The 21107-nt window shown below is 38.0% G+C and overlaps 1 protein-coding gene across 4 annotated transcripts in view; it reads left to right on the top strand.

Annotated features, from left to right (window-relative positions):
• The window catches only part of SLC1A3 (solute carrier family 1 (glial high affinity glutamate transporter), member 3), a 62837-nt gene extending 49139 nt beyond the window's left edge, over window positions 1-13698 (top strand). For 2 of the 4 annotated variants that reach the window (XM_010083081.1, XM_010083079.1), the window contains 5 exons: window positions 5520-5815; window positions 7432-7665; window positions 10242-10436; window positions 11861-11995; window positions 13227-13698. In XM_010083081.1, coding sequence (XP_010081383.1) covers window positions 5520-5815; window positions 7432-7665; window positions 10242-10436; window positions 11861-11995; window positions 13227-13431 — 1065 coding nt within the window. In that variant the 3' untranslated portion in view covers window positions 13432-13698. The remainder of the gene's footprint in view (window positions 1-5519; window positions 5816-7431; window positions 7666-10241; window positions 10437-11860; window positions 11996-13226) is intronic. The other 2 variants (XM_010083082.1, XM_010083080.1) reach the window with 2 other exon arrangements.
• The last annotated feature ends 7409 nt before the right edge of the window (window positions 13699-21107 follow it).

The following is a 21107-nucleotide window of genomic DNA, read 5'->3' as shown; positions in this document are numbered from 1 at the left end:
AGTCTATAGAGACAAAGAGCCACCCTTGCCTAGCAGGTCAGTTAAGAATAATCTGGAAAATGCTGGGCTTTAACTTCACTCTTCTTCACTAGTTACTCCCGCTCCCCCTGTGAAAGATCAAGTCCTGTTGGCATGCTGTCTGTATCAGGATCTCCTCCAATTAAATCAGTAGCAAACAGGGATCCCTGGAAAAGGCAGACTGTTAATTCAAACAGCATACTTTCTGATGATGGTTATTTCCATACATAAATTGCTGCCTTCACTATACACTGATAATTTGCAAGCTTTTGTGATTTTTTTCTAACAACAGCAGAACCTGACAAGACTGACTGCAGATAAATAATACACACTTACCTAAAACTAGTTACTTTGTTCATAATTTTCTCTGTGCCACTATATTCACCCCCAGTTTAGGGACATCTGCAGACATCTTTCAATTTATCTTTCAGGTCTGGCAATTATCTTTCAATTTCTCTTTCTCTGATAAGTTAAAAAATGCTATCTAACCTGGGGTTAAGTAGTTGTAAGCAATCTGTTACCCAAAAAGTGCTTTTTAACTGCTTCTTTGTGCTGTGCTCTGGGGATATATCAAAAGACAAAAGAAACACAAGAGAACTTGGGACATCAAGAGAAACACAAATAGTGTAATAATTTGGGGAGGGTAATTCTGTTGTGAGTAAGTGGAATCTGATGCCAGATGAAGCTGAAAGAATTGGAAAGCATTTCATAACTGCATTTCTTCCGAGATATTCTTTCCTGAACTCATCCTTATCAAGGGGATTGGAAGTGTTAATCACACATCCAGACATGAATACTAACTAATATATGCTGTCTGTTCCTCATGGTAATTTTGGTTAGTTGAGATATGTTATTTTAACCTTGGTCATCAGCTATTCTGCAGACAATTTAGAATGTTTTACACATGTCCATATGGAAAAGGAAGAAAAAACGGATTAGGAAGATGGGATATCACTGCCTTATTCTAATTTTTTGTTTCTTTTCATTTTTTTAGGCTTGCACTTAAGCAAAAGTTGCTTTTAAAATCATCATTCACTAACAACTACATCATCACACAGACTTAGCACAGACAGTGCTAATTATAATATCTCTGAGTACTGACAGTAAATTACGAGTTTTCAGAGCAGTTACACATGCAATTACCTTGTCTGCAAGTTAACCACTGGAATGTGCTATTGCCATGTTGCAATATATTCAAGCTAAATGACTGTGGGTATCTTGTACCACTAATGAAAACAGAAAAATAATAAAAGTGTAAACAACAAAGTCATTATATTACACAATAAAGTCATTATATTGCCTATTTCATAATGAAATAACAATTAAAATTCATTGTAATGTTGTTCATTAGCACTATGCCTTGTAAAAAAATTCCAGAAATGCCATTATTTTTATATTTTACTTGCAGATAATGTTGTTCATAGAAAGCTATTAATACTAATATGTTCCAAATAATACTCACCTTGCTCCTAATTTGTTCTCTATAAGTGGATTTAAGGAAAAAAAATGTGAGTATTTTGCATCTAAATCTTACCAGGCAATCTTACTCCTCTGCTTGGAGACAAAATGCACCAGACATCCTCAGAAATGACAGGATTTCAGTGATGTTGCCTAGCTCATCATAGACTATCAGTGTAGGTGTGTGAACTTCTAGTAAAACATAACCAGCTCTTCTGAGACCCTATAGCCCACAATCTGTTATATAAGCAGTTTTTCTTTGTCTAATTTCTTCCATTACTGAATGTTGCAAAAGAGTATCTACATAATCACTGCATGATACGTCAGTTTGAGCTACACGAAAACTCTGATTCCCACCAAGAGAGATCTACCTGAATGCAGGAATCACAAAAGCTCACAAAATTTTCTCTTATCACCAGTTTCTCTGCAGAGTAGTTACAGTCAACTCTGCTATTAGCTCATCTACTTTAAAACTTTTTCATCATTACACATACAGAAAATTTGTTTTGTGGTGGTCAAAAATCTTGTATTTCACCTTTAGTGTCATCTGAAAAAGCACTAACAAGAACAAAGCTCAACCTACACTTTTTCCTTAGTAGATAACTCCTTTGCATTTCCTGTATTTGGTTTTCCTTAGTTTCTTTTGCTTCCCTAGTAAGCTTCTTATGACTTTTGATAGACAACTTCGGGCTTAAGAAGACAGACATATTCACAGAGTTATCCTTTACCTCATTTGGCAACAATGAAAGAAAGGCTACCTCAAGTGACTGTTCCAGAGCAGATAAAGTTGCTCTGATTCCTGTTGCTCAGGGTACCATTTTAAATCTCTCTCTGGATAAACTGTTTCTCCACTGCTCTAGAAGGGGTTCTAGAAAGACTATTCTCCCTAGTAACACTTCAGAATACCTAAGTCTGACCAACAGGGTGAGTCAACAGAGAAGATCCACATCTCTGTGTACCAGTCTGGTAGCTGAAATGGAAACAGACATTGCTAAGTGAGGTCCTAAAATCCATGTTATATCCCTAAAGAGACTTAAATAATAAAGGATTAGAGGCATCCTCCTGCTGGGAGAGAATTCCAGAATGAGCACAAAAAAAAAAGAAGGAATATGCTTATTACAACCTAAATTATTTCTGACTGGATTTTTAAAGATGTTTCACATGATTGTGCTTTCTCCCCAGCAGCTGCCCAACCCCTTCTCAGTCCCCTGTTGTAATTTTTTGAGCGCAATGGCCAACTCCAACCTCATTTGACATGAGGGGGCAATACTCAGAAAAATGAAAACTGTGATACCACTGAAAGAAATGTGGTTTATGACTTAGCTCATGGCCTGTTTCAACAGGCAGCAGCCAGCCAGCCAGGCAGCATACATCTAAGAGCCTGTCTAGCACAATAACAACCATATCACATCTTGCTTTTGACCTGGTCAAAGAGGCAGGAGTAAGAGAGGGACCTGAGGGTAACAGAGGAGAATCAGGACAAAGTCAGTTATAATGTGTCTAGGGAAAGTAGGAAATTAATAGGAAATTCAGTAGGGAAATTGGCTTTAATTCCAGTCTTCATTAAGCAGCTTGCTTTTTTTATGTTTGTCTAATCTGTATGCCCACAAATCCACCACAATTACACACTTCAGATATTTCCATTAAGGAAATTTTACCATTAAGTTTTTTTTCCTACTGAAACATAGTAATAAAAGTATACATGTAACACAACTATCACACCTGTACACATTTAAAAAAAAAAAAAAGAAGTATTTTGTGTATAGTGTTAGGCAGTATTTTAACATTCCTGTCAGGACTAAATAAGCTGCCGAGCAGGGAGGGACCTGGGGGTGCTGGTCGACAGCCGGCTGAACAGGAGCCAGAAGTGTGCCCAGGTGGCCAAGAAGGCCAACGGCATCCTGGCCTGCATCAGCAATAGTGTGGCCAGCAGGACTAGGGAAGTGATTGTGCCCCTGTACTCAGCCCTGGCGAGGCTGCACCTTGAATCCTGTGTTCAGTGACATTGAGGTGCTGGAGCAGGTCCAGAGAAGGGCAACAAAGCTGGTGAAGGATCTGGAGCACAGGTCTTATGAGGAGCGGCTGAGGGAGCTGGGGTTGTTTAGTCTGGAGAAGAGGAGGCTGAGAGGAGACCTTATCACTCTCTACAACTACCTGAAAGGAGGCTATAGTGAGGTGGGTGCTGACCTCTTCTCTAAAGTAACAAGTGATAGGACAAGACGAAATGACCTGAAGTTGCACCAGGGGAGGTTTAAGCTGGATATTAGAAAAAATGTCTTCACTGAAAGAGTGATCAGGCATTGGACCAGGCTGCCCAGGGAAGTGGTGGAGTCACCATCCCTGGAGGTGTTCAAGAAACATGTAGATGTGGTGCTTAGGGACATGGTTTAGTGAGTTAGGTGGTGCTGGGTTGGACTTGACGATCTTTGAGGTCTTTTCCAACCTTAATGATTCTATGATTTCTATGAAAAACCCTTTAGTGACAACTTCTAGAAAATTTCCAATTCCACTGTAATACCTCTCTGTCACTTAAAGAAGCAAATGCATCCCTCCCTCCCTGTCTGTGTAGTTCCAGTCTCAGTGTTTTGCCCTCTATGGCATTCAGCATTTAGTGAGGTTATTCACCTCCACAGCCTTTACCCAAAAATGGCCACTTTTTTGCTTGCTAACTTTTTTGACAATTTAAAAAGTAGAATCAGCTCACTGAGAGATCAAACTAGAATTGATACAAAGAATTTATCACAGGTTGTAAGTGAGTGGATGAAGGAGTGGAATTGGGCTTTTCTGTGTCAGCCAACTGTTAGAACAGCTCAGCTGTCTCCTCTAACCACAGCCCAAATATTAAAATATTTTATCAACTTTCATTTAAAACTCGAAAATATCTGGAGATTTGTTCTGCTACATCTTAATCAGAAACTTTCCATAAATCACAAGTTTTATTTGAAATTCTGAAAGCCTTCAAGGGAATACAGCAAATGTGTGGAAGGAGTGCATCACAACTACTCAGGTGTGGAAAATAACAGAAAATCAGGTCAATGTTGATAGACGCTCATATTCAGGTTTCCCATCTTAGTCATAAGTATTTCATGTCACTCAGATACTTGTAGAGTTTGCAACAGTCTCCAGATATTCCTAACAGTACTACAGCTCCTGAATTTAATATTTGGTTTTTGCTGGCAGGTACAAAGAAATAAAAGTCCAAAGTTGCTAAATAACCTTGACACCAGTATCTTCTTGCTTTAATAGGGTATCTAACATCCTGAGATATATTAGCAACATTTTATTTGTGGTACTTAGTATTTTTTGTGCTCAACATAATTTAGTAATGACAAGAGTGCAGGGCTTTTTGACCCCAGACAGAACTATTCAGGATGCATATTTCTCTTTGGAAAATCATTAGGTGGTGAAAGACTGGTTTTCAAAGTAGACATTTAGGAGACTATTGAGATTTTGAAACTGATTTGCCCATTCCATAATGGAACCATTTAGGGTAGAACCCTTTTCTTAATTAAGAAAAGCAGTTATTTGTTACTGAAAAGCATAGAAAACTAATGGCTTTCTCATAGCAAAGGAAAAAAGAGGTATGTTATATTTAAGTTACTTTCAGTCTAATTTTTTCTAATTCAAAAAGATTTAAAAGTAATAAAAATCCAGGCACATGAAAATACTTTAACTAGCCAAAAAAGACCTATTTATTTAACAGCTGGAAAAATGTTGTGGAAAAAATAACAATTTATAAAAGTGCAAACTAAGAATCAATAGTTTTGTCACAAAACACATTATCATTGCAAATATGTGTCTTTGATTTTGACCTATTTATGAGAAAACAAGTTTTGGAAGCTAAAGGTTAAGATTTAGCTCTTAAAGTTAACATGGATTTTTACTGCTTTCAGGAAAGCCAGGTTTTCATCACAGTACATTTTATCAACAAATATTACACAAATCATTCTAATGTCCTACAATAGTAATTAATTTTATGTGTGATGTTTTCCTTTGTTTGCTATAAGTCACTGAATTCCTATTTTTTATTCTTGTTTCAACAGTTCAAAACTAACTATGAAAAGAGAATGTTTAAAGTAAATATTCCATCCAATGACACATCCACAGTGGCCTCCATAATAAGCAATGTGTCAGAAGCAATGGAAACCCTCACCCAAATGAGAGAGGAAATAGTTCCTGTTCCGGGTTCTGTAAATGGAGTGAATGCCCTTGGCTTGGTGGTTTTCTCAATAAGCTTTGGCCTGGTGATTGGAAGCATGAAGGAACAAGGTCAGGCATTAAAGGACTTCTTTGATAGCCTTAATGAGGCTATCATGAGATTGGTAGCTCTAATCATGTGGTAAGTGCCTCTTTGATAAATTCCATTTTAAGTTACCAACAATATTTTTTCTTCACAGTCAGACACTGGATAGCAAGAGCCTTTGGCAGGAAGTCAGACAATAAGATCTTAACTACATTGTAGCTTTTTTTCATAAATTAACCCAAGAACAGTAATTCTGTATGTCAATAATTTGCCCAAACATACCTACTCTTTTGACATGACAAAAATCAGTGTCTCTGGCAGATCTTGCTAAGCTTATACAAAGCCATTCCATGTCTTCATAAAGATAGTGAACACAATAGCACACTATCAAAGTTTTCTTATATCCTAATCTGACTTCACTAAAGGAAACCAACAAACCTCTCCCATAATCTTATTTCTACATAGCAAGACCTTGTTATCATTATTTTCCAATACAAGCGGTTCCTGCAGTTGTGTAGTGTATACAAACGTCCTTGCATTGTAGCCGCACTGCTTACACATACACATAATATTCCTACTTTCTTTATTGTGTTCAATAGGTAAATTAAATCAATATCTTTTCCCTCAAACATTAGGTATGAAGTCTTTTCAACAATGAAGTTTCATTATTTGAAATGTGGAAGGTTAATTATGAAAAGAAATTACGTCTTCCTGCCTTCTTTACTACAGAAAACAAACAAATCAACTCCAAAAGCCTACCCAACAGCACACACACACACGTTGCCATACATACAGTAGATACAAAACTAAAAATAAGTATATTTTTTCCAGTAACTACAATTCTGTTCTGCCAGGAAACATCTATACAAAGCAAAAATCTTTTCTTCTTCTTTACAAGCACACTTAAGATGTTAAAACATTGGATGAGAATTGTTACTTCTGAGAAATTTCTACATGGATTTGATAGCTTAAAGTGCAGTTGAGATATGCTGGATAAATTTTGTTCTGTGGTTAGTGTAAGAAGACAGGTGGACATTTATAGAAATAAGGCTGTACCAAAAGTCCAGCTGCAGCAGAATTATTTTAGAGTTTTATGCTCAGCACTAGCTCTTTCTTCATGTGTAGGTGTGCTTACCAATAGGAAAAAGCAGATGTCACCACCCTTGTTGCTGCCCCACAATGCAGCTAACCTCTGTCATACAGATGGCTTCATGCTAAAGTACTTATCCAGTGCCCCACTGGATAAAATGGGACATGGTCAGAAGTAGCTTGAAATCATCAGAAGTTATCAGTCTTCTGTGTGGGTTCCTTCCCCAAGAACATGGGAAACAGTATTGACAAGATAATAGAACTGGACACTTGGCATAGTCTACAACTATGTTGGTGCATACAGACAGAATTATAAGAGAATTGGCTAAATTAGGTTTCAAATGACACTTGAATTACAAAGGGACCTCATCTCACTACATGTCTGAAAGGCATGTTATACATCTTGAAAACCTTACCAGATCCTGAAACCAATGGAGCCTATCAGAACTATTCACTCCTGTGTTTGAACTGTTGAGTTAAACTCCTGAACTGCTTCTGAATAATTCCAGTCATCCTAACAGTGAAATCCTGTGTTTATGCATGCATATAAACACAAAGTTATGGATGGGGGAGTGAATTTCTACTTTGTTCATTACAATACTGATTTGATTTCTTACTTGCAGGTATGCTCCACTTGGAATCCTCTTCTTGATTGCTGGGAAAATTGTTGAGATGGAAGATATGGGTGTGATTGGTGGTCAGCTTGCCATGTATACTGTAACAGTTATCATTGGTTTGCTAATTCATGCTGTCATTGTCCTACCTCTTCTCTACTTCCTGATCACCCGTAAGAACCCTTGGGTATTCATTGGAGGCTTAATTCAGGCATTAGTCACAGCTTTGGGAACATCTTCCAGGTATTACAATATTTTAAGGCCATATTGTTATTATAATACTACCGGTTTGAGAAACAATTTTGCCTAATGTAATTCTGTATTCAAGTGTTCTCTTGGGCACTCTGTTTCAGTTCCACTGCTCTCTGACAGAGATAATAATTATCGTTACATTGACTTGAACTCTGTTTTTTATAAGAACCCCTGAACAAAGAAATGGCTCTCTTTGATGATGTGGACTGTATGACCAGAACCCTTGTGACTTTGAGTAGCCGTGGTGTTTGAAATTTTTGAGTAGTTTGTAATGGCTTGCTGGTAAAGGATGCAGCTGACAAAGGATGGGCATGGCAAAATGGAGCAGCAAACAGGAAAGTTCAAAAGGGATTCAGAGAGGGCTTGAGAGCCTTTATTGGCAGCTGATGTTCTGTGGTCAAAATCCTGAGAGCCAGTGATGAATATACAACCTGTGACAGAAATGCCACTTTTGCTCTTTGTTGATGAAGTTGTAGGTACATCATATGAATAAAAAAACCTGTTTGCATAGATGATGAAAGGAAACATTATTATCATCAAATATACATTTCTATACCATATGACCTTTCATAAAACACCTTTAATTTTAATAGATTTTTAAAGTGTCTCCTAAAGGTAGTGGTTTTAAATCAGATATTCTGTATTACTCAATTCAAGTCCCTGGTGTTTGGGATTATTTTGAAGATCTGGATGAGAAGCTATTGTGACTATCAGTGCAGAACCTGATTAAGTTTTCTATCACTGAAAAAGCTCCTGAGGACTTAAAAAATTATGGCAATATATTAACTGGTAGAGACAGACAATTACTAACTTCACATTTGACATTTTGATGTCAATCCTGGCAAATTTGTGGAATGCCTAAAAAGGAATTTGATTAATAACGATTTTTAAAGGAAGATAATAAAACCATTGCCAGTCAACATACTTTCAGAGAAAATAAAATAAAACTACACCTTTGGTGGGTAACAGTAATAGTGTTAGGAGGATATGTTCCAGCTTCTGTAAGACATTCCAATTGGCACTGCTCAAGATTATGAGTAAGAACCTAAATTGATCTAAAACAGCATACTATACTGTGAGTGGATTTAAAGCTGTTTAAAATGCAACTGTAAATTGGCTGTCATCAAAGAGATTTTCTAGCACAATCTTCCACATCCTGTCTTTACATTTTATCAGTGTTTTATTTTATCAATATTGATAAAGTTTTCAAAGACATGAAAGTGTGTTAAGTATTTAGCAGTGAAGAGGTCACAGAGACAGACCAATCTGAATTTCTGGGTGTTGAAAAACCTCTTAACTTTGGTGTGATCAGATATAGAGATATCTCTCCAAGAAAAAAAGTGTAGGCAGTTCTTACAAAATGGCACCTTTATCCTTCCCTCTGAGGCAGTGTCTCTGAAAAGGGACTTTGCATCACGTGGACTGAAAGGGCACTCCTGTAGCATACAAAGCCAAAATGTTCTGTTGGGTTGGTCTTTAAATTACATTACAATTTATATCATATTTGGATGTAGCAGCAGGGGAACAAGATTAAGTGGTGTATTCTACCTAGTTGGGACAGAGTTAACTTTCCTGATAGCAGCTCGTATGGTGCTGTGTTAGATTTGCAACCAAAACAACGCTGATCACAAGCTGACGTTCAAGTTATTGCTGAACAGTATTTGCACAGCATCAAGCCTTTCTCTGTTTCTCACTCTGCCCTGGCAGATTGAGGGGTTCGGAACAGGCTGGGAGGGCACACAACCAGGCAGATGACCCAAACTAACCAGAGAGATATTCCGTGCTGTATAACATCATGTTCAGCAACAAAAAGGGAGAAGAAGGGATTTTAGGGAGGCTAGCCTTCTGCTCAGGAACTGATCAGGCTTTGGTCTACTTGTGGGAGGTGGTGAGTGATTGCCTTTGCATCACTTGTTTTGTTTTGTTTTCTTTCTCTCTTCTGCCACTTATCCTTCACTAATTAAACTTTTTCTTTAAATCTCAGCCCCTGTATTTTCTTGGTTTTACTGTTCCTTTTCTCTTGGGCTGGCCCTCTTGGCATATGGGGGCAAGTAAGCAAGTGGCCGTGTGGTGCTTAGCTGCCTACTGGCGTTAACCCACAGGTGGTAAAGTAATGTCATCTATCAAAATGCCCTTTCCAGGGGACCCAGCAAATAAATAAGAAAAAACATGTTGTTTACTGAAGGCTTGAATAGCTCAATTTGTATAACTTCAGGAAAACAACGCTTAGACCTGATTCAGCCATAACTCCATGGATATAAAAAATGAGAAGTGGGAATCATGACAAAATACTGAAGTGAGACACATTCAGACTAGGGACCACATAGACAGTGACAGTAATTAACCATTGGAAAATCTTTCCAAGAGCAATAGGAGAACATCCATTATTAGAAGTGTTCAAATTCAGCCTTCATATTTTAAAAAAATAGTTATTTTAGTAGATCACATAAAAAAATAAGACAGAACATTCTCTCTTTCATCACAATGCATGACCCTCTTTCCATTCCCTCTTTGTAGAATTTATATCATATATTACCTTAGGGTTGTTTTTTATTTGTTTGTTTCAGTTCTGCAACACTACCTGTTACTTTTAAGTGTCTAGAAGAAATAAACGGAGTGGACAAACGAGTTACAAGATTTGTACTCCCCGTTGGAGCTACAATTAATATGGATGGAACTGCTTTATATGAGGCTTTGGCAGCAATATTCATCGCACAGGTTAACAACTTTGAACTGAACTTTGGGCAGATTATCACAATCAGGTACAGAAGCCATTATTACCTACATTAATAAAAGCAGCTTTGGGATGACTTGTTCTTGCTGGTATATGTGGGATTAAACAAAAACATCTAGAGATAAAAAATTAGAACTGCTACAATAGCTGTCTCACTGCAATGATTTACATCTTCTGCACAGAAAAGGCCTCCAAGCACATATTCTTCATTAGGTAAACTTTCAAAAAACTGTAATATGACACACCTATCACTGCACTTAGTAGAGTCAACAAGAACAGTTTTTAACGACTTCTAAATTTTCTTTCTTAAGAACCGCAGCTATTGGGAGCTATAGACTTATAATCAGCACTATGTTGTCTATAATGCAGGTACAAAGCAGTAGCATAAAAGAGTCACAGTGTTAATACTAGGAAAAGTAATGTTTTCCTAGTCCTGATGGTCTCAGGATACAATCATAGCAGGCTGTGTAATGAACAGTAATACCCCTTGTTGCACCATCTGATAGCAGTAGAGAAGATAGTTACGTTTTCAAGCACACAAGCATTCATTTAAAGTAGACCAGCAAACAACCCAGTAAGCAGCACTCCATGATAACTGATCTGCATTAATTTCATTATGTTATTCAAGCAGCTTAAAAGAAAAGGGTGATGGGTACATATGGAGAAGAAAAAAACGTCAGCGAGAGAGGAACACCGTAGGACAGAAAGACATGTATTTACCATTCAGGAACAGTTCAGTTATGGCGAACAGGAAATGTAGATTTACAAGCAGAAGTGCGTCTCTTCATAAAAACCACCAGCTCAATCCAATATTCATCAACAGAAGGCAAGACTCTGCCTTCACACTCCGAGGCAATAGTTCCACCTTCATGAGTACTAGAGCTGCACCCTGACAAACCACCTGACAAAAAAAATACTTCCTAAACTAGGTGTGAATAAGCATCTTTCTATCAAGTTACTAGACTGCATGATTCAAGGTTTCTGGCAGCTTTCTGTTTTCTGATGGCAGAATGTCAACTGCTGGAGGACGAATAACTTCACCTGGTATGAAGTTATAGTGAGATGGACAGAGAATAAAGATTAGATCTGCCAGCACAAAATTACCTCCACAGCTTTTATTTTAACATGTTTGAACTTGTGGAGTGAGTTTGTTCAATGGGTGGGGGCATGTAGCTGTAATGTTTTTGTCTGGCCCTTAGCATCTTGTAGGGAATTTACCACCTAACAAAATCATGTTTTAAGGGTTCTGGATAAAGGTTTAGTGTAAACATTGTGGATTGATCCACGCTCCCCTGCAGCTATGAAGTGTTCAGAATAAGGCACTGGGCTCATCTTTTTATCTACTACTGAGCAAATGCCTTCTTGCTTCACATCCAATTCTGTTGTTTACCAGATGATAAGGAGAGCTTATAATGGAAGTCAATTAATTGCTCTTGCCATCTCTTTGCACAGCATCACAGCTACAGCTGCCAGTATTGGGGCTGCAGGCATTCCTCAAGCTGGACTGGTCACCATGGTCATTGTGCTTACATCAGTAGGTTTGCCCACAGATGATATCACTCTTATCATTGCAGTGGACTGGTTCTTGTAAGTATTTTTATGGAGTCACTAAGGGCTTAAACCATATTTAGAAGTGCAATAGTCAGGGACATTCCGGCCATACTGCAGTCAGCAATGTGCTTCTTTTTCTGTGGAATGCAGTTGGGAAGAAGTGTTTAAAAGAATCACAATTTCTTGCTATTAATGTACTTTCTTAGAGCATACAGTGCTTAACAATGGTTCCTCTTGCATGCAAAGGCGTTACTTAGAAACCTGGATCCTTAGGGTACTAAGAAAACTTTCAGATACAGTCTTTAATTTTTTGTAGGATGGCAATGAAAATCTTTCCATCAATCAGGCTCAGAGCTGTTTCAGGTCTGGCACAGTTCATTGCAGCCCTGATGACTATCTAACCTAGGGAAGGTTCATATGTCTACCCTGTGGACACAAAAATGAAAAATAGTTGTGTAGCTTCCTTATCCAGCCACCACAATGTATTGCCCCTCACTTTTTCCATCCCTCTGCATGTAGAAGGCTAACCGACACCTGTAGGTTATGGAGAAATCCTTTAGGTCCAGGAACTAAATCAAAAGGAGAAGGTTTCCTCCAACCTCTATTTTGCCTAACTCCTACTAGTTGTACTTTACAGAGATTTTTACCTTTCAGTCTTCATAACCAATCCCTGCAAGAAGTCGCTCGTGTTGCTATCAGAGCACAATGTCTTCAAATTATTATCTAAGTACATGCCCCAAAGCCTTACGCAGGTGGATGCTTATCATGTAACAGCACCAGTCACTCCTTGTCAAGCTGCCTCCTACATCTGAGCAGAGCCCTCTAAAACAGCTGAATTGTTGTAGATTAATTTGCATCATTTCATCAGAATTCCACCCTAAATTACTGACTGTAGTTTATAGTCAGGAGGGAAATGACCCTAACAAGGTAGGTTCTTACTAGCTTACACGTTCAGAGGATACAAACCCAAACCACCAGAGTATAGAAATGCCTAGGAGAAGCATCTGCGATATGCTTCCTCTGTCATTGTCCTCAAGCAGCTGTTTCTTGCTATGAAGTTTCCCGGAGTATTAATACATTTTGTGACTCCAAACCCTAGTATATTTGTTAATTTCTGCAGACAAAATGACATAAACAGTCCAGACAAATGAATATACATAAAATAACCAAATAATCTAGTAGCTATGTAAAGACCACTTTAACAACTGGTCTGCATGGTTCCCTGAACAAGTGGTGAAATCAAAGCTAACCCACTATTTCTCCTTAGGGATCGGCTCCGTACCACTACCAATGTCTTGGGAGACTCCATCGGAGCAGGAATTGTTGAACATTTATCACGGCATGAGCTGAAGAACAGGGATGCTGAAATGGGTAATTCTGTGATAGAGGAGAATGAAATGAAGAAGCCATACCAACTGATCTCACAAGAAAACGAGAGTGACAAACCGTTAGACAGTGAAACCAAGATGTAGGGCAAAGAAAGCATGAGACTAACACTACAAGTGTGGAAAACACACACTTTTTTCCAGCCATTTATATCTTGAATTCAGCGAGTTCACTTATTCCTTGTTTTCTCCCTTTATGCTAGCACTGGAAAGAATTAATGAGAACATCTTCCAAATTAGCAGTGACCATGGTATATGTTGGCTTCCCACTCAAAAAAAATTTAAAAGGCAACAACACCAGTCCTGCTAGATGTGTGCTAACTGAGGATAAAAAAAAGAGAGACTGTCAATTAAGTAAGAACAAAAATCAGTGTATATGTTGCTTAGTCCTGCAAACCTTTTTGACTTGGTTTCGTTTGGGTCTTTTATGAGCTGGAAAGTAAAAACAGATAACAGAGCCTGAAGATGCTTTTATTTTTTTAAATACTCATTGCAAAATTCCTAACATCTATAAACACACAATCAATATTTTTAACTTGATAACTGCAACCAGCTAAGTAAATTAACAGGATTTTTGCTTTTTTATCTGATTTTTTATCTGATTTTTTTTCTAGTGTTACATTCTTGTTCAAATACTAGCAGGACAATAAAAAAAAGACATTAATTGAGAGGATAAAAAGGAGGAAGATGATCTATAAATAAAGGAAAAAAACCACCCAATCAGCACTTTTATCAGCTCAGTTGAAATATTTTTGAGAAAGTTATTTTATCTAGACACAGTTTTTCACATTAGTCCCAGCTGAACTTGACAAAACCTTCACCTAGTCAGCTCCCACTGACTTGCAAGCATTTACGTATATGCGTATGTATGCACCTCCAGCCTGGATTTGCCTCCTTAACTTCAACATCACAACCCACCTGAACAATCTATGTGTGTAAGGGTTTGTAGGAGCAAGGACCTAGGCTGGGACAGAAAATTTATCTTCATCTCTGTTTGGAAAAACATAGCATGCTCTGGGTATGACAATTATCTACTTAATAGGCAATAATAAGAACAGAAGGCCACGCCGGCCTTCTGCAGAAGGTGCAGAATAATGAGATGCTCAGAGCCTAAAGGGACTGGATTCTAAATCTGAAATCCTGAGACCAACAGGATTGGAAACCTCCCAAATGCTTGGTCATCCCACTGATAAGTTGTAGAGATATCAGCTGGATTTACATTTTTCCATTTGGAGAAGAAGGCTCCTTATCTCAATGTGAAATTCCAAAATCCTTTTGTGTTTATCAGTAGCATCTCGAAAAGAAAAAATAACCCTTTAGAAAATAAAAATAATGGGTGCTTTTTAACTTTGTACTAGGAAAAATATACAAATTGCAAAATAGTAAATACTATAATAAATGTTGAATTTTAATTAGAAGGATTTTAAAAGCTCAGCATTGTAGGTTTCTTTCAGGGGATAAATAACAAAAGAAAGAACGGAGACAATGCACTTCTAATCCTGTGGTTTTTTTTTCATTTCAAGATTATTCCTTGATTAAGCCCTTTTCTAGAAATATAAATTATGTATTTTTTCCTTTTTTGCCTTGTATTATTATAGATGTTAAACTGGAAAGTTTTATAATGCAGTTACAGTTAAGGGAATGAAAAAATGTTAATCGACAGGCACAGTGGCATTGAGCGATAATTTTTATTAAAATGTTCAATTGTCTTCTTTCTCCCTTGCCCTACCAAAAAATCCTGATGATGGAAATGAAGGATTCCCTTGCAATGTCCAAGTTGCTATTCAAAAAATATTCAACATGTTGCTTCTGTCACTAAAAGAGCATAAGTATGGTGCACAAGTAACTACAGTGAAAATGTCACCATGCTGGTTGAAAGCAACTCTTTTCCCAGGCAACGTTGGCTTTTTTAGGACTGAAAACTCCTGCTCTTCTTCTCTGCTTGAGTAATCCAGACAATACAAGCCAGAACTACCCAGTGGATGAAGTGAGCAGGATTTAATGCAGAGTGTTGAGCAGTCAAACCAACAAAGCTCTAAATGAATCTCTGACCGAAAGAAAACAAGTATGGGTTTTATTTTTCCGTAAGAGAATGCAAATCTAGGATACAGAAAAGCATTTTCTGATATGTAATTAGAGATATTTTTATATAGATACTGTATTCAGAATGTGTGTACAAACATTAACTGTAGAATTTATGGCATAACAATTTAATCTTTTGTTAAGATTTTGTTTGTTTGGAAATACACTGCAAAGACAATGTAAATGGCTGTCTTTCTACGACAACAGCTGAGAAAAAATGAATTGTGTCACAAAGAATCTGATCTTTTTTATACTAACTTTGTTTCTTGTGGAAATCAGGTATTATAGAAAGATTCCCTTCCCCATCCCTCATTGGTTCTGCATTGGTATGCACCCAGAGTGGATTGAGAAACATTACTTTGTAGATGTATTTTCAATAAAATAGTTTTACATTACTGCTTCTTTTCGTGATTTAGAGTTTCTTTCAAAGGCTCTATAATAGAAACTTTGCACAAACTCAGAGCTGTCAAGCTCATAAAGTGAGATTTCAGGAATTCCAGGCCATTTTATACTGCAGGGCTTTGATACAGCACAGCTTCCTCACTTCAAATACCTGTTGACAGCTTCATGATCAAAAATAAGTAAAGGCAGGGAGGTAGAAGCATTGCAAATTGAAAGAACCAATGTTCATCCTCCTTGAGTTCATTCAAATTCAAGTGTACAAATTCATACTGATATCTGCAAAATACTAAAAAAAAATAAGTACTTTCGTCTTCACTGATTCAGTTACCGCAAAGCTGCCAGTTCATTTTCGATGTATAATTAGAAGGTCCAAAAGCCCCATTGACAGGGTCATTACAGCATCATAACATTACAGCCATCCTAGACAATCCACTGTTTTTCTCACAGAAGTGGTTTGTGGTGGTGTTAGGGTTCACTGAGCAACAACATCAACTAGCAGTTATCATCTAATGGAAGTGAATGTCTTGTCAGAAGGACTGGGAAGGTATAAAAGACACAAGCAGAATCACTTGCATCTGGAAAGTTGTGTTGTTTGGAGCAGATGGAAGCAGCAGGGAGAAGTCCTGCCTTCCTGAATATACAAACCCCTGGAAAACAACGTCTATGAATTTGTCTGTGGTATTTTGAGTGAAAACAACATATGATGAAACCAGTTTTGTAAAAAAAAAATTCAGAGAAGACATGGTATTCTAAATTGCATGAGCCTAACTTTTCCCAATATTCTCTAGTTATCTACACATATGCACACAATCCAGGTAGGTATCTTTGTGTTTCCAGAATTACTATCATGATGGGAAGAGATAAAGAAAGAGGGTTAGTGTATCACTTGGAGATATTACTGGCACAGAGGCCGTGCTTACTCTTCTGTGCCCTCATGCAAAGTAAAGATCTCTGGTATTCCATAATTTTTCATTAGCATTTTCATTTGGAAGTTGGGGTACAAAACAGCCATGCCATTCTTTGGCAAGAATTTATGTCTCTGTAACAGTGTGTGGCCAGTATAAAGCAAAGTGATCATGCATGTGGAAAATCAGCCTCTGGCACAGGAAAGTATTTTTGTCTTATCTTCTGAAGGACTGAATTTGCACAAGTGACATTTGTGTTCCAGTGCAGGCACAACTGATTTAGGAAATTTAGGGCTTTTTTTTTTTTTTTTACAGCTAACCCTGTAACACATGCTTGGTTTAATAACATTATAATGGAAAGAGTACAGAAGATTATATCTTGGTTCTAGAGTGATTAACAGTGTGCTAGTTGTGCCACTTGTGATCAACAGTGCGTGATCAACTTGCTTGTAATGTCATCAACCATTTCCCAGAATAGGATAAAAAATCTGACACAAACTGATAGATCACTCCCTGTCTGGATTTCTGTGTCATCCTTCTAAAGAGATCAGTTTACCCTGGAAGCACGGAGTAAGATGGAGAAAGACTTTTGGAAGATGGAGAAAGACTTGTACACCTCCATGACAAACTGAAAACCCTGACTTGCAACATCAGTGAGGCAGCAAGATTCCTTCGGATAACAAAGACAGCTGTAGGCAGATGATATCATCCTTCATGCTGAGCCCTTTCCTTTCCCCTCTTCCCCCACCTGTCTCCTCAGAGGTCTCTAACATACCCAGAGGTATCTAAAAGTCTAAGAGTTTATTACAGGAGCACTTGCATCTCTAATCAAAGTTTTTCTTCAACATGCCTCATTACACAACTAGGGCTGCACAAACAGTTGATTTTTCACTTCAGTGAGAAAACTGAAAAACTGGGGAGAATAATTCTTCATGAATCAATTTTTTTATTGCTTAAAAAAAAGGAACAGTCTCTTTCAGGTATGATGGAATGTCTCATTCTCCACTTCTTGAAACATCCTATCTCACTTCTGGATCACTTTTGCCCTATTTTAAGTTGAAACAAACTCAGCTGTAAAATGAACTGTAGCTTGGAAATAAAACGTTAAACCATTTTGCTAAGAAAATGTCAAAATGAAATATTTCAACTTTTCTATAGTATCTCCTCACTTCAAAGCCAATGATATTTATGAAGTTGGCACAGCTTCACAAGAACTTGCCTCAAAACTGCATTTTTCAGCAGTATATTTCTGTTTTAATGCTTTTTCTTTGCTCTTTACAACTTCCTTTCTTCAGACCTTGCACATTTTTCTCCTTTTCCTGATTGCTTAGATTTTTTTCATCATTGTACTATTGGCTTTTTAAGAGCTTTTTAAAACCCCTGGTATTTTATAAAAATTATAAAAAACAACTCTTTCCTGATATTTTTCCACTATTGTTACTACTACTCTTACTCCTAAACTTATGATAATTTCCTGCATAGTGGTTTTTTTTCAATGCCTCAACCAGTTTCCCATTTCTGCAGTACCATATTCCTCTTTCCATCTATCCCACTTCCTCTCTTGTCTTTTCTCTTCATTTTTACAACTTCTCCTCCAAGAACTCCACTGCAGTGGATCTTCACAAACCCAGATTCAGGTCTCAATAGTATTCTTGTCTCCTTCATAAACCTAGACATGATTCAGCCTGTCTGGGTTTTGGCTCCTGACCAATAAAATGGGGACAATAGCATTGCCGTAGCACCAGGGTTGTTTCCAGAGAAATCAAGATTGTGGAGAACCTGTACAACAGACCTGACACACACACCTGGGTCCTGTCTTGTGCACTGTTCAAACCCCAAGGATTTGCCCCTAGTGCATAGTACCTTTGTACTATTATCTCTTGTGTTGTAGGTACTTCACATGTATTTAAGGATCTGTACTACCTTCTTTTCAAATCAAAACTTAAACGAATTTGTTCATGGTACTTGCACATAAGAACAGCACAAATCCTGTGGTGCTTGCTGGCTCCTTTCACTTGCAGAACTCCCATTAATAGCAATAGGGAGAAGGTTAAAATAAAGATTTGACTTGGATTTCACATGCAGAGAATAAACTACAGTGCGAATATATACAGAATAAAATCAGTACTGACGACAGATGGTGACTGTCACTGGGTATGAGCAGGTGCTTCACAAACTTCCCTTCACAGATCTGCCAGTTTACCTTGCTTGTGCCCTGCAGTTCCTCTCCTATTCAAATCCTGCACCTCTCCCAGGCAGCAGCTCCTTGTCATGCCAAATTGTCTGGTGGTTTTGTGATATGAACAAATAGCAACTGGGATGAGACCACCCAACTTGCTTTCATTTACAGGCTAAGCCAGGATGTAAGGCTGAGTCTCCAGAAGAAAAAAGACTACGGTACTAACCCACTGTGCCACTTAGCCTCCACAGTGCAAAAGAGCTATTCAGACGCTGCCAGCGCTTCATTTTCAGATGTACTGTGGCTCTGTAACAATCAACATCCTAAAAACTGCGAAGTGTTTCCCAGCAATGACAGCCAAGTTTTTCCTCTCTTTGGATTATGCTGCCATCGCGTGGCAAACGTTTTTTACAATATTTTCCCTCCAATTAAAAAAATTAAATCCTCTGATGAACAGTTGAGAACAACACTTAACATTTGCTTCAGCTGCGGAATGTTGTTGCTGTTGTTATTTGTTATTATTATTATTATTATCCGATGTATTCATATAAAGAATATACTCATTAATCTTGTCCTCTGTTCAGCACAGCCTTAAAGAGGTTCAGCTGTGAACATCTTCATTCTTATATTGATTCTTTTATGTGTGTGTTCATTTGTCCATACTTTATCTGAGCATCTTTCAGGAAAGATTAAGGTGTCTTGGGGAAAATGTGTGCCACAGTTCCTGAAACAGTTCTTTTAGATATTGGAGGAATGGTGGTATATGGGCTAACTTGCTAACAGTGACTGCCAGCACAGTGGAGTTTCACGCAGTTATTAATCTCTCTTCCAGTCTCAGTCATTTCTCTTTGAACGGGCTTTCTCTTTATAACATCTGAGGTCCTCCAAGGTGCTATGAAAATGCTAGATTTCCACACTGGGAATCTATACCTGCCAAACCTTGTCCCTATTGACAGATATAGACAGAACATTGTCATAATGCATTTTAAAGGGACTTGAGAATCAGGCCAAATGTTAGTCTTCCTACAGGAACCCTTGATTAACACGTAACTGAAAAAGGTATCATCCAGGCTGCTGGCTGTGGCCAAAGAGCATTTGGTATACCTGATGAAGAGAAGAATACACAAAACTTTTAAGTGTCCTTTCTCCTAAAATACAGAGTCTGGCCCAGGCCAGTTCCACGACTCAACTACTCCAACTGGATGAGAAGTTACAGGGACCCTCAGAGGACATTAAAGCATGAGCACCTCAGTTTCCTTCCTTGTGTTTCCTCCTGGTGGGCTGATGATTTCCCTCAAAATCTCTGAACTACTTCAGAATTCAGATGAGTCAGGTGAGATCTTCCAGGACCACATCCACTGGCTATGCTGCTGTTCTCTGCTTGCATGAAGCAAATGCTGTATGACATCTGGATGGCGCCTGAGCTTTTCCTTTGCAAACCAGCGGTGCTGCCAACCCTTGCAGTACTAAGCATTGTCTTGCAAACTCACAGAGTAAGAATTAGGAGAATTTTGCTTGCACTGTCTCAAAATACATTTCCAGCCCTCATCGATGTCTGAAAACATGATGTGACATAAAGGACCAGAAAGCAAAGAAAAAGAACTCCAAATTACCATTTGTAGAGACAGTCTTAAAAGGGCCCAACTCATGATTTTGAGCATTTGATGTCTGTAATATTGAATCCTATGTCTGTGTTGCTGAATCCTATTAAAATAACATCCCTCAAAAGCTACTCCAGTGAATATTGACCTTTCTGTCAATGTCTTTGTCAAACTGCACTTTCGCAGTTTATCAGCAACCAAACCCACATGAAACTCCACCACTATCAAAAAGCACATCATCTGTTAAAAATATAGATAAGAGTTTTAAAATTGTGAAAATAATTACAGGAGCATGGGCAGGACTTGCTTACTGACAACCCAAAGCAGCTCTTCCATTTCAGAGCCATAGGGAATAAACTACAGAGCCAAGCTTTGCTTGTTCCTTCTTTCCTTTCAGTCCATGAATTTTCACGATATACTTTAGTTTGGTGAGTGAAGCACTCTCCAGATATAAGCTCAGCTGTGAACACAAGAGAGACAGTAATGGAAGGGTAAAGTGGTGCTGGGGGAGATACTAGGAACTACAGAGCAGCAATTCTGACTTCCTGCCATGGGAAGATAACAGCATAAACCCACTCAGCATGCAGACAAGCA

The sequence above is a fragment of the Pterocles gutturalis genome, unplaced genomic scaffold (assembly GCF_000699245.1).
Source record: "Pterocles gutturalis isolate BGI_N339 unplaced genomic scaffold, ASM69924v1 scaffold16230, whole genome shotgun sequence".
Classification (NCBI taxonomy): Eukaryota; Metazoa; Chordata; class Aves; order Pterocliformes; family Pteroclidae; genus Pterocles; species Pterocles gutturalis.
Note: the sequence above shows the minus strand (reverse complement) of the source record. Positions and strands in the feature narration are given on the sequence as shown.